At 48.2% G+C, this 14,173-nt stretch overlaps 1 protein-coding gene across 4 annotated transcripts in view; it reads left to right on the forward strand.

Annotated features, from left to right (window-relative positions):
* The window catches only part of SIDT1 (SID1 transmembrane family member 1), a 92,167-nt gene that overhangs the window by 50,905 nt on the left and 27,089 nt on the right, over positions 1-14,173 (forward strand). For all 4 annotated transcript variants that reach the window (XM_084617955.1, XM_084617956.1, XM_084617957.1 and 1 more), the window contains exons 7-10: positions 5,361-5,454; positions 8,578-8,649; positions 9,072-9,165; positions 10,612-10,655. In XM_084617955.1, coding sequence (XP_084474081.1) covers positions 5,361-5,454; positions 8,578-8,649; positions 9,072-9,165; positions 10,612-10,655 — 304 coding nt within the window. The remainder of the gene's footprint in view (positions 1-5,360; positions 5,455-8,577; positions 8,650-9,071; positions 9,166-10,611; positions 10,656-14,173) is intronic.

Consider the following 14,173-nt stretch of genomic DNA (forward strand, 5'->3'; position numbering starts at 1 on the left):
CCCCAGCTGACTCTTCTGCTGGTCCCAAAACAAAGGGGATCCAGACTAGTTATGAGAAACAACAAAGCTACTGTACGAGGCCTATCTGTCCCAAAGGGGCTCTGTTCCTTCGGAATCTCTAGTTAGGCCCTGTCCCAGCTGATCCTGCTTTCCAGGCAGCTTCAAGGCAGTCATATCACAATGGTCCCCTCTGGCCTTTTGAATCAATGTAATCTGGATAGGCTCTGGCCCCAGCCAGGCTTTCTTTCACAGGGCTCGCTGAAGAGGCCCAGTCTCTCTCCCAGTTAGCCACCGTTGAGCAGTATTTTTTCCTCTTTTCTCTCCAGGCTTGACACTTTGCACATGTGCAACGGGGTGGGGCTGACTGATCCCACAGGCTCTCATTAGCTCCTTCCTGATGATCAGCCATCACAGGCTGCTAGGTTTGGTGTTTAGGCATTTGAATCAGTGGCCTGGCTTTCAAGAGTGGAGAGCACCTGCAGCTCCCAGTCAAATAAACTGGTCTGCAAGTGCTCAGTACGCTTGAAAGTCGGGCCAGTGATTTACATGCCTTAATATAGACCTAGCAGCCTAACTTTAGGCCCCCAGTGTTGAAAAATCTTGCCCTGAAGGCTTAAAGGAACGCTAACCGGCTCTCTGGTTTACAACGTACTTCTCATTCTAGTGTCCCTGTGCGCTCCCACCTGACTCACCACTTCAACTTCCTGCTTTATAACTCATGGGAGGCGTGCCAGTATCCTGGTGTAATGGCACACTACAACCTTAAGTTGACCTATATTAGGTTGACTTACAGCCACGGCATTAATTACTGTGGTGGGTCATGTCCACGCTACCTTTCTTCTGTCAGTGGTGCACGTCCTCCCCAGGAATGCTTCCACCGACTTAAGAAGGGCCGTGTGGGGAGCTGAGTACCTGGGCTCTCAGCTCCTCTCTCAGCTCATTGCTGGGAACCTGGCTGGGCTGGCCCTTCTGATGCCCTGCTCCCTGCCAGGAGCCCGGCTGCCCCACCCTGGGCTCTCAGTGGGGAGTGGAGAGCTGGAGGGGGCAGCCAGGCTCCGGGCAGGGAACTGCATGGAGCTGGGAGGAATGACAGCCAACAGCCAATCTAAGTAACCAGCATCTCTCTATGCAGACACTGTGTTGCCCTAACTACATCAGCATAAGCCCTATGGCTCTCAGGGAGTTGGAGTTATGTCGGTGTAGTAGGGCACTTACATTGGTGGGAACAAAGCTGTTGTGTTTACACTGACATAACTAAGGTGACGTAAGCAGCCTTACGTCGACCTAACTCTGTAGTGTAGACCAGGCCTTAGTCCAGTGTAACTCTCATACTCCAGGTGAACATACCTGGTATGTATAGTTGTACCCTTTGTGGCATGTTATTGCTTGTGACTAGTTGAACAGTTGCTTAGAGAGGCAATGTGGACTGAGCTGAGCACAGGTCTGGAAACCAGGACTCTTGTGTTTTAATCTTGGCTCTGCTTCTCCTAATGGGTGCTAGAACAGGACTTTGAAAATGTAAAGTGCTAAGTGTATGGCAAGATCTATATTCAAAAAGTTACACCGGTGTACTAAATTGATTTAAAATGGATCAACTTACACTAGTGCAGACCCCTAATATAGGCACACTTATCCTGGTTTGAGCTTCATAGATTCATAGATTCATAGATATTTAGGTCAGAAGGGACCATTATGATCATCTAGTCCGACCTCCTGCACAACGCAGGCCACAGAATTTCACCCACCACTCCTAAAAAAGACCTCACACCTATATCTGTGCTATTGAAGTCCTCAAATTGTAGTTTGAAGACCTCAAGGAGCAGAGAATCCTCCAGCAAGTGACCCGTGCCCCATGCTACAGAGGAAGGCGAAAAACCTCCAGGGCCTTCCAATCTGCCCTGGAGGAAAATTCCTTCCCGACCCCAAATATGGCGATCAGCTAAACCCTGAGCATATGGGCAAGATTCATCAGCCAGATACTACAGAAAATTCTTTCCCGGGTAACTTGGATCTTACCCCATCTAAAAACCCATCACAGTCCATTGGGCCTATTTACCATGAATATTTAATTACCAAAACCATGTTATCCCATCATACCATCTCCTCCATAAACTTATCGAGTTTGATCTTAAAGCAAGATAGATCTTTTGCCCCCACTACTTCCCTCGGAAGGCTATTCCAAAACTTCACTCCTCTGATGGTTAGAAACCTTCGTCTAATTTCTAATCTAAATTTCCTAGTGGCCAGTTTATATCCATTTGTTCTTGTGTCCACATTGGTCCTGAGTTTAAATAATTCCTCTCCCTCTCTGGTATTTATCCCTCTGATATATTTATAGAGAGCAATCATATCTCCCCTCAACCTTCTTTTAGTTAGGCTAAACAAGCCAAGCTCCCTGAGTCTCCTTTCATAAGACAAGTTTTCTATTCCTCGGATCATCCTAGTAGCCCTTCTCTGTACCTGTTCCAGTTTGAATTCATCCTTCTTAAACATGGGAGACCAGAACTGCACACAGTATTCCAGGTGAGGTCTCACCAGTGCCTTATATAACGGTACTAAAACCTCCTTATCCCTACTGGAAATACCTCTCCTGATGCATCCCAAGACGACATTAGCTTTTTTCACAGCCATATCACATTGGCAGCTCATAGTCATCCTATGATCAACCAATACTCCAAGGTCCTTTTCCTCCTCCGTTACTTCTAGTTGATGCGTCCCTAGCTTATAACTAAAATTCTTGTTATTAATCCCTAAATGCATGACCTTACACTTCTCACTATTAAATTTCATCCTATTCCTATTACTCCAGTTTACAAGGTCATCCAGATCCTCCTGTAGGGTATCCCCGTCCTTCTCTAAATTAGCAATACCTCCCAGCTTTGTATCATCTGCAAACTTTATTAGCACACTCCCACTTTTTGTGCCCAGGTCAGTAATAAAAAGATTAAATAAGATTGGTCCCAAAACTGATCCTTGAGGAACTCCACTGGTAACCTCCCTCCAGCCTGACAGTTCACCTTTCAGTAGGACCCGTTGTAGTCTCCCCTTTAACCAATTCCCTATCCACCTTTCAATTTTCCTATTGATGCCCATCTTATCCAATTTAACTAATAATTCCCCATGTGGCACAGTATCAAACGCCTTACTAAAATCTAAGTAAATTAGATCCACTGCGTTTCCTTTATCTAAAAAATCTGTTACTCTCTCAAAGAAGGAGATCAGGTTGGTTTGGCACGATCTACCTTTTGTAAAACCATGTTGTATTTTGTCCCATTTACCATTGACTTCAATGCCCTTAACTACCTTCTCCTTCAAAATTTTTTCCAAGACCTTGCATACTACAGATGTCAAACTAACAGGCCTATAATTACTTGGATCACTTTTTTTCCCTTTCTTAAAAATAGGAACTATGTTAGCAATTCTCCAATCATACGGTACAACCCCTGAGTTTACAGATTCATTAAAAATTTTTGCTAATGGGCTTGCAATTTCTTGTGCCAATTCTTTTAATATTCTTGGATGAAGATTATCTGGGCCCCCCGATTTAGTCCCATTAAGCTGTTTGAGTTTCGCTTCTACCTCAGATATGGTGATGTCTACCTCCATATCCTCATTCCCATTTATCATGCTACCATTATCCCTAAGATCCTCTTTAGTCTTATTAAAGACTGAGGCAAAGTATTTGTTTAGATATTGGGCCATGCCTAGATTATCCTTGACCTCCACTCCATCCTCAGTTTTTAGCGGTCCCACTTCTTCTTTCTTTGTTTTCTTCCTATTTATATGACTATAGAACCTTTTACTATTGGTTTTAATTCCCTTTGCAAGGTCCAACTCTACTTGACTTTTAGCCTGTCTCACTTTATCCCTACATATTCTGACCTCAATAAGGTAGCTTTCCTTACTGATCCCTCCCTTCTTCCACTCCCTATATGCTTTCTGCTTTTTCTTAATTACCTCTCTAAGATGCTTGCTCATCCAGCTTGGTCTACAACTCCTGCCTATGAATTTTTTCCCCTTTCTTGGGATGCAGGCTTCCGATAGCTTCTGCAGCTTTAATTTAAAATAATCCCAGGCCTCCTCTACCTTTAAACCCATAAATTCTTCAGTCCAATCCACTTCCCTAACTAATTTCCTTAATTTTTGAAAGTCAGCCCTTTTGAAATCAAAAACCCTAGTTGCAGATTTATTTTTGTTAATCCTTCCATTCAATTTGAACTGAATTAGCTCATGATCACTTGAGCCAAGATTATCCCCTACAACCATTTCCTCTATGAGATCCTCATTACTCGCCAAGACCAAATCTAAAATGGCATCCCCTCTAGTCGGTTCAGCAACTACTTGCTGAAGGAATCCATCAGCTATCGCATCTAGGAAAATCTGAGCCCTATTATTATTACTAGCACTCGTCCTCCAGTCTATATCTGGGAAGTTAAAGTCTCCCATGATCACACAGTTTCCATTAGTATTTACTTTATTAAAAACATTAAAAAGGGCTCTATCCATATCCAAATTAGATCCCGGCGGTCTATAGCACACCCCAAGCACTATCCCAGGGGAGGCTCTAATAGTTTTCTTCCCCAATTTAATTATTGCCCAGACAGACTCAGTCATATCCATTTCATCGCTTCTTATTTCTTTACATTCTATCTCATCATTGATATACAGTGCTACTCCACCACCTTTACCTTTATTTCGGTCTTTCCTAAACAGCACATACCCTTCAATACCTGTAGCCCAGTCATGACTACTATTCCACCAGGTCTCTGTTATACCTATAATATCTGGTTTCACTTCCTGCACCAGTAACTCTAGTTCCTCCATTTTGTTACCTAGGCTCCTTGCATTAGTGTACAAACATCTTAATTTTTGCTGTTTGGCCTCACTCACATTCTGTACCCTATTAGGCACGGTTATTTTACTACCAGTATAACCTATTAGACTTGTATCTACACTTCACTGAAGCTAAACTGATTTAAGTGAAGTTTACATGCAAGTGAGGCTCAAACCAGCGTGTGTCTTTATTAGGGGTTTGCTCTAGTGCAGCGGTTTTCAACCTGTGGTCTGTGGATCCTTAGAGATCTGCAGACTATGTCTAAGCTTTCCAAAGGGATCTGCACCTTCACTCCAAATTTTTGGGGGCCTGCAAATGAAAAAAAGTTGTAAACCACTGACTAGTGTAAGTAGATCACCTTTTTTTTCTTTTAATTGATGTAGTTAGATCAGTGCAAGTTTTCTAATCTAGACCAGGCATTTAACTACATTGAGTTCTTTAACTGGCATGGGAGAGGAGACTCCTCCTCTGCAGCCCTGTCCTCCCTCGCTTTTCACAAGGTTCTCTCTTGTTTGTTTCTGTGCAGAAGAAGGACTTCCCAGGCGAGCAGTTCTTTGTTGTGTTTGTCATAAAGCCAGAGGACTATGCCTGCGGGGGCTCTGTGCCTTCCTCTATCAAGGGTAAGATGAACTAGGGGACTGGCACAGTGCACCACAGGGGTGGGGAAGGGTGAACACCTTATGTTACGGTTTGTGGCCCTCCTGTGGAATGGCAATGCTGTACGTCAAAGGGAGCCACTGCAAGGAAGGGTCATTGAAACAAAGGGAAATGGGAGATCCCAAAGGAGGAGTCTGGGTAGAATGCATCTTTGCAGACCCAGAGCTTCTTGCAAATCTTGTGGGGTGGATCCAGGAGCTGTATCTGTACACAGGATCAGGCCAGCCCCAAGAGTTGAGATGACAGTTTGGAAGCAAGGAAGTGGTTCCTGTGATTGGTAATTACTAGGCTGATTCACTGTAGACATGGAAGAAAGTAGAAATTTTTAAAAAAAAAACCCTAAATATTTTTTTCAGCTGGTGATAGAACCTTCCCTGCCCCCCAAAATTACATTGCTCTGTCAATGCATGTGCAAGCCCTTCCAGAGATACTATGCAATAGTCATCCCATGCAGGCCAATGCCAGCAGTGTGCTCGGCTCCGTAGAAGATCCAAAACTAAGGACAGTGTGTGCCCCAAGAAGAAGAGAAAAGTAGAGGAAATAGAAATGCACTGGGAAACTAGAGGGGAAACATTTAGGTCTTGCTTTTACCCAGTAGTTATGATAAGTGCACGTTTTACAGGCATCTCGGAAGAAGTGGGCTTTTACGGGGATTTGAATAATGAGAGGATAGTGGCTGGCAGGACAGGAGAGTGGTAACTCCATGCACAGGGTGAGTGTGGAAAAAGGCACAGAGATGAGTGTGGAGAAGGAAATGAATACCAATGACATCAGTCTCAAAACCCTGGAGAGGAGAAGGTGTGAGGGAGACTAATGCAAAAGGAGAGAAGTTATAGGCCATGGTGGGATTGTGCAGAGCTTTGAGAGGGAGAAGAAAACCTGGAAAGTTAATTCTGTGAGCAAGAGGGGGCTGCCATGGTCTGAATGAGTGAGCCATCCAGAAGTAAGTGTCAGCTTGATAATCAAGCAGAGCTGGTTAAAACTTCATCCCCTCCTCCTCCAATACAGCCATCTTCCTTACTTGAGGAGATGGTCCACATGGTCCTTCTCCAGAGGTATTCAATGGTCCAGGAACAGGAAGAGAAGAACCAGGTGTTGCATGTGAGCCGGGGTTGGGAATTAACAGGATGGGTGGTGAAATGGGAGAGAGGGGCTTGCAATGTTCAGTGAAATGATGGGGTGGCCAGAGAGAGGATATTTTAATGACTGAGAAATCACACTGGGAGCTTAGTGAAGACACGATGCAGGGAGAGGACTTGTTGGGCAGAGGGCCAGTTAGCCCAGGATCAAAGATCAAATGAAGGCCAGGAGACTAATGGTTGGAAGGGATCTCTATGTCAAAGTTGAAGTAATCAAGAGTGAGGGTGGGGGAGGGAGAGGAGGTGGTGTTGCCAGAGAGGAGGAGGAGGAAATAGAGGTAAGCCATGGATTTGACAAGATGTAGGTGAGAAGAAGAGGCAGGCCTTGTGGGAGCAGGAGAGGGGAGGGAAAGGAGGTGTTCCATGGAGGAGGAAGGACAAGGTGACCATATGACAGAGAGATGACATACACTCTGTGTGTATGGTGCGCAGAGTGTGGCTGATTGGAGTGATGACAGGCCTGGCAAGGGGAGATGTATTTTAAATATGTTACACTCCTACCTTCCCCTTGTAGCCTGAAGAAGGTTTATGTTCATTTTCTTAGCTCCTGTCCGTGGCTCTAAGCCCTGTGCAATATTTCAGATCCACAGGACACCTATTAAACTGGCATAAAGCCAACCAGCCATAGTGTGTGTAACCTCTGCATCGAATCCCCAATTCCATGCACCCATCAACCCATCTCTGCCCCAAATGCCTGGAAGAAAACAACACCCAACAACCACCCCATGAGCTTTGTAATGCGCCTGGCAGGTTAACAAGTGCAGGCTCTGGTGGACCAGCCGGAAAGCAACCTCCCAGTGCAGATTATGGAGCACTGGGGTAATGTGCTCTCAGCAAGATTCAATGGAAATCTGCACTTGCTTCAGATTCCAAATGGTCTTGCCGAAAGTTGTCAGATGTAGATTGTGCTGCAACAGTCTAGTATTGAGGCACAGATCTGTGTACTAAGGTAGCTGGCACTGGTGGGAGAATATGATCTTTGCTGCAGCTGCTACCTAGCCCTCTAAGAGCAGTCCAGGTTTGTAATAAAATTCCCCTTAGGAAATCAGTAATAATCTACCGATAGCACCTCTACAGCTTCCCCAGTCAGAAAAGACATACGTCTAACACCCAGGTGGCAGTCCAGAGAGCCTCAGGAACCAGCCCTTGAGTGGATGACACTGGCTAAAACTCGAGCGGAGAAGCGTTTGCCTCCATTGAGATTGACAGCTCAGCCCAGAACAGGAGAGGTGGTTTTTTGTTTTGTTTTGTTTTTTTTATCCTCAAAGTACTGTGAAAATTCCTCCCAGTGAGAGAAGTGCGACTGTCATCAATGGGCTGCTCAGGTTCACCAGGCTTTCTCCCACCTGGAGCATGGTGTGCGACTCCCTGCAGTATTTTCTGGTTTGCACAGCTCTGTCCATCATGAAGCATTTGACACATTTACACACCCACAACTGTAACAGCCCTCCCCCCCAGCATTCTGCACAACCGTTCTGGAGGGAGGCAGGAGAAGTTTGTCTAAGGATTCAGCACAAGTCTTGCAGCGTGAGATCTTTAACAAGGGAGCCCCCTTGATCGCCTCTTCACGGGTGTCAACGTCTCCTCGTGCGCTCCACAGGCAGCTTTGTGGACCGATCGCAGACTGCGAGCGAAATCCCATAGTTTACGGGGTGGGGGTGATGAAATACACTTTGGGCTCAGCCACCTGAAGCATCACAGGTTTCTAGCGTCAAGATGTAGGATCGAGCAAGAGCCGTGGGAAGACTTTCCCAGCCATGCCTGTGGCTTCACCACAAATGGTGACATGTGGCTGTTCACCATACGGTTGTGCCAGGATTCTAGCCTCATGCAAATGGAAATGGGTACATCCAAGAACAGTGCTGGGTCCGGGCTACTTCTCAGGTGAACGAGTCCCAGCAGTGTTAAATAATGTGTTTCTGATCCAGTGCACCTTGCTTCTTACAGGAAAGGGCAACCACACCTGGAACCTACAACGAACGAAGAGCCTTCAAGTGACCATTGTACCCTCTATTAAAGGTTAATGTCTCTCTGAGCTATGGTCCAGTATTGCTGGGGAGCTCCAAGGTGCTCCACTCTGGGCTTCTCTTACCAGGAGGTGTGGTAGGGAATAGTACGGGGCACTCTGTGTGGAAGCTCCCAGCTAATTCAGTCCCAGCAGGAGGCACAGCAAGGACTGGTATAGGGGTGTCTGCTGAGGGACTGTTCCAGCGCCAGCCTTTTCCGGCAGGGAAGAAATGCCGTCTAGGAGGGGGATGGTGGCACTTGCAATGACTGGAGTTCATGCAGTCTGGGGCACTGGCACTGGGAGACCCCCCCCCCAGCTATTTCAGTCACAGTCTCTACCAGCAGGAGGTGCTGTAGTGAGCAGGGCAGGGATGCTAGCTGCGAGGGGACTGTTTTCCCATAAGCTGACCATCCTCCCGTTCCTCCTTCCCCAGAGTCTGACTACGTGCAAGCCATGCTCTTCAGCTTCCTGAGCTTCCTCTCCTTCTACCTGGGCTCTCTGATTGTCGCCTTTGTGCACTACGTCAGGTGGGTGAAGCAGTTGGACAATGACTACGTTCAGGCTATGCCTGTGGCTTTTTCTTTCTCGGCTGAAATGCCCCACCCTGCAGTGAGCCAGGCATCCGAGCCCAGCGGGCTAAGGGAGTTCCTGGCCACCCAGTGGGCCCTTCTGTGAGAGAGGAATGGGGGGGGGGGGCGTTTGGCACCCTGTGCCCCAGCCCGTAGAGAGGAAGGCAAGTGCCAGGGCACTAGAGAGACACCAAGCATCTGCTGCATGTGTGTGGGTTGGTACTTACTCTGCCTGCACTCTCTTGTGGGGCAAAGAAGAAACGCGACATAACCAGGACAGAGCAGAGGCCTCCAGGGCACCAGAGAGGCAAGGAACCCATTAAATTGCCAGGCCAAGCCCCGCTCACAGCTCAGCAATGCCTTGATTCCCCACTCCCCTGAGCTCTTGCCCTGCACTGAGGGGAGAGGCCCTGCCTTTGAGATGGCACCAGATGCTTCCTCCTGCTGCAGGTTGGAGAAAGGCCGAAGCTTCCTGCAGCCCTCCTCAGCCAACCCAACGATGGCTTTTTCCTCCCCTTTTTCTGCTGCTTGCTGGCAGTGGGATCAGAAGCTGTGGGCTACATCTCTTTGGAGTGGCTGGCATGTACTCTCATCCCTGCCAGCCCCTGCAGCCCTCAGGGGCGAGTGAGGCAGCCAAGAGGGTGTTGCTCCCTACAAGAGCTCCCAGCAGTGAGACTCCTTGTGCCAGTTGCCCCAGCAGCACGGGGCATGATTGTAAAGTGGTGCTGGACAAGGAACCCTGGTGTGTCAGCAGTTACACAAGCTGCCGGCTTGGGCAGTGATTCAAGCGAAGCATTTCTTCTGTTCCAGGACATAAAGAGCTCAGCAAGGAGGAATCTTTCTCCCCGCCCCATGCCAAACATTGCACAATTGGCCAGGTGCATTGGGGTTGGTTATACCTTCCTCTCAAGTTCCAGATGCTGGCCACTGCCAGAAAACAGGATGAGCTCTCTGGATCCTGTCCAGTAACTTCCATGAACCCTACCTCCTGTGTACTGCACTGATTCAGATCCCTTCCAAGCCATGTGGGTTCCAGAGTGTGGGAAGCTGGGCTGTGGAAAGCAGATAGGTGGCTTTTCCCAGTACACAGGACCGAGGGTAGGGTGTGCCATATTAGATTGCATCACTGGTCATGCCTCTGACTGTGGCCAGTAGCTGATGCGTCAGAGGAAAGTGAAGCCTTTTCTTGATTGGATCTGTCTGATTAGGCATTGCTGGAAGTGGAGATCTAGATAGCAGGAGCCTGGGGTTTGCATTCCCCAGCCCTGAACAGTTATTTGTTTTCCAAAGCATTATGCAGCGCTGCGGTCTTGCTTTTGAGATGATACTGCAAAGACTGGCCTAGTGGCAGAAATCTGGAGGGTTTGTTGAGTTTTCAGGAGTACCGTCTGTGCTTGTTTTCAGGATTCAGAGGAAGACGTCAGCTGGGCGACATAGTCCTGAGGATGGTAAGCCTCTCACAAACTATGCTACAGTGTCAAGGGGTAGGGGATGCCGCGACGCCCTCTGCCCATGCAAAAGAGAAGCTTTTCCCTGCTACCTTCAGTGCATTTCAAACCTCTCCTTGTCCACTCACCCCAGGATCTTTTTTTTAATTGTGCGTTTTAGTGCTGGAGTTCCCCTATTGAGCTATATAACCGTGCTCTGGACGAACCAGTTCAAGGGAAGTTGATTTCTCATGAGACACACAAAGGGCATTCCGTCCCTGGGGCTGATGCCGGGGGAGGGGTGGGGCACTTAATGCTGTTTGATGGTCTTGTGAGGCGGACCCATTTTAAGCAAAGGAAGCTAGAGTCGGCAGGAGCTCTATTGATTTGTGTGTTACAGATTTGGATTATTAAAATGCACAAAATGCAGATTAACGTTCATAACTCCCTGGCTGAGTCACCTGTTCCTTTCTAAACAAGTGTATTCAGTTGCTCATACTAGCCTCAGGAATGTTTCTTTTGGACTGAAATGTGCCCTGCCCAATCTAAACTTTGGGTCAAATTTTTTTTAAAAGGTCGGGTTTATAGAGCTCAAGGAGCAAATGACTCATTCAGTTAGCACGTCTATTACGTCTTGTTTACTTTACATGGCACCCACATTTCAACATGCTCCAGATTTGTATGTTGTCAAAGCATGATTGCATCGTAGAGGTCATTAGGGGAAGATGGTGGTTTTGGCAGGTGAGTGTAGGGTAGGGTAGGGTGACCAGGTAGCAGGTGTGCAAAATCGGTACCCTTTTTATGGGGGGGGTATAGTTGTGTATATAAGACAAAGCCCCTAATATTGGGAGGTCTGGTCGCTCTAGCATAGGGGGCAGTTGGGGTTTCTGGTTCCTGGAGAGGTATGGGAGGCTATATCTGAATGTTTAGTGCCTAGGAGGAAGTTGAAGCGTTAGTCATAGGGGAGAATGCATCTTCTTCCATTCATCTGCACCCCTAGGAGGGGAAAGAATTACATTTTGACAGTGGGAGGAGCTTGAATACCTAGCTTCCCACCCCAGCAACCAGCTACCCCACTTTCCCCTGCTCTAATATTTACCACTGGCTAAGCACAGTCATGTAACTGGAAGTTTTTATACTAGAATGAAATAGTAAGCAACAATGTAAATTGGCATTATTAGGGATTTGAGTTAATTATTCAGTTTAGATGAATGGGGGCAATTCACTTCTCAGAGCTAACAGTTCAGGCTGATGGCTGACTGCATGCGGCATCGTTTTAACTCTGGTCCTGTTTGGAAGGTTTTCTCTTCACAACCACGAGGGCGGGAAATATAATGTGGTAAATGAGAACTTGGGTTCTAAAGCTCAGTTCTGTGGCGGGGGTAGCTTCTGCTGCAATATGGTAGAACATACGGGGGGGCTCATTATAAGTCACTAGAACCAGGAGTCGAAAATAAAAGTGCCCATATCCAGGTGGATTTCAGGGAGGCAGAATGGAATCTTTCTAGGGCCTGGGAGGGGATATCCAGATGGTTGCAGAAGGGAACTTTTTCTGAGCACAAGAAGCCAGGACCTCAGCAGGGTAAAGGGGCATCTTCCAAGAAGGTGAAGCCTGGGGCAGTATTTCCTTGTGCTCCCTGTGCTGGAGCCAGATTTCTGGAGACCGATTATCTGTTCCAGAGGACGGAGATGCTCAGAGCATCTGATGCACAACCGCCTTTGTACAGGAGAGGAAAGACCAATGCTGCTCCGGATGTTTCCAGCAAGACCATGGGCTACAGAAGCTGCCCTTAGCCTAAAGGTGGAGGTTTGAGACTGGGCTCCCTGGGAGAGAGGATCAGCTGGATAAAAGACTGCGATCAGACGTGCCCTCAGCCATTTGGTGCGCGTGTGCGCTCGTGCGCTCTCTCTCTCCTCTATTATGGGAACTGCCTTTTTCTGTTCTCTCATCCATAGGTTTTCTCCTCCACCCTGGATGACTTGCCCCTCCTGTTACTCCACTTCACCTCACCTCAAATGCCCAGCACTACCTGCCCCTCTCCCATTGCCACTCCCCTACCCCTGCTCAGCCTCCCCACACCCCTTTTCTGCTCCCCTTTCCCCCATGTTGCTCCCCTCTGCAGCATAGTCTAGAGGAATGAACACAGGAGTGGGAGGCTGGAGGTCCCAAGTTCTCAGCCTGGCTCTTCAACTGACTCACTGCGCGGCTTCAGGCAAGTCGCTTCAGCCCTCTGTGCATTTCCCCATCTAGGTTCCCTTGTGCCTCTCAGGGCTGTGAACACTTTAAAATGCTAAATAAATGTTAAGTATTCCTACCCCTCCCTCCCTCCGTCTGGAATGCCCTGACCCCACTCAGCTCCCCTTGTAATATCCAGTTCCCCACTCTGGCCCCCTGTCATTCAGAATACCCAGCCCCTCCTGACCTGCTCTCAGTTGCCTCCACCCCTTGGAATTTCCCATGATTCTCTTTTGCCTGCTCCTGTCTCTTGCAATTCAGAATACACCTACTCCTCTTTCTCTCCCTCCCTCTGGAATAGCCCTTGCCCATCCATCTCCCCTCCTGAGAATGCCATGTGTCCCTGTTCACACTACTTGTCTCTTCTGTCACCCCTCTCTCCTCCCCATCTCTTGAATATCCTGCTACACTGTCTGTGTCCTTGTTCCCCTTTCCCTTGTGTTCTACATTGCCTTCCTTCTGAGCTGGGCTTTATCCTTGGGCCCCTCCTCCCTCTCAGACTTTGTTGAGGGAGAAGAGAGCTGGAGGAACCAGTTGCTCTATCCTGTCACAAAGTGCACCACACCCAACAAAGCAAACACTTCCCCAAAGAGCAAACTGGCATCTCCAGAACTGACTCACATCGCCTCCAGGAAGTGGGGCTGAAATAGGTGGGTGAATTTACAGCAGCGCTGTCTGCTTATCTCTCTCCTGCCTGGAGGTGCCCCACTCTATCCCACTCTCACAAAGACTCGCTACCTTGTACACTCAGTATCAATTTTCATCAACTAGACATGGAAAGTGGGAAGCTCAAAGCACAGTCTAAACTTAGAGAGGAGTGACCCCGTGTGACTGAGGAGAGGCTGGAGTGGAAAGTGCCTCTGTCTCAGTGCCCCAGATAAGAGGGAGTGCAAGAAAGATACTTCCTCAAGCAATCAGGAGCCGCAAAAGATGTCCGCTCAAAAAGCGATGAAGACAAACTGTTCCCATCTGTGGAGAAAGCACAGATATCTCACTAGGTGGCAGATCAGGAATGGACAGGGGCAGGGGTGGCAGGTTTGTAGAAAATTTGGTGGTGCCCAGAACCTGCCCCCCACCTGCCTAAGGCTCTCGGAGGGAGTTTGGGTGGGGGGAGGAGGTCTGGGGTGCAGGCCCTGGGCTGGGGATTAGGGTGCAGGAGGGGTACAGGGTTCAGGCTCTGGGAGGGAGTTTGGGTGCAGGCTCTGGGCTGGGGCAGGGGGTGAGGGTGCAGGAGGCAGTGAGTAGTGCAGGCTCTGGGCTGGGGTGGGGGTGTAGGAGGGGGTGAGGGGTTCAGGCTCTGGGA

Source organism: Lepidochelys olivacea, assembly GCF_965140295.1.
Source record: "Lepidochelys olivacea isolate rLepOli2 genome assembly, chromosome: 1".
In the NCBI taxonomy this organism is placed as follows: domain Eukaryota; kingdom Metazoa; phylum Chordata; order Testudines; family Cheloniidae; genus Lepidochelys; species Lepidochelys olivacea.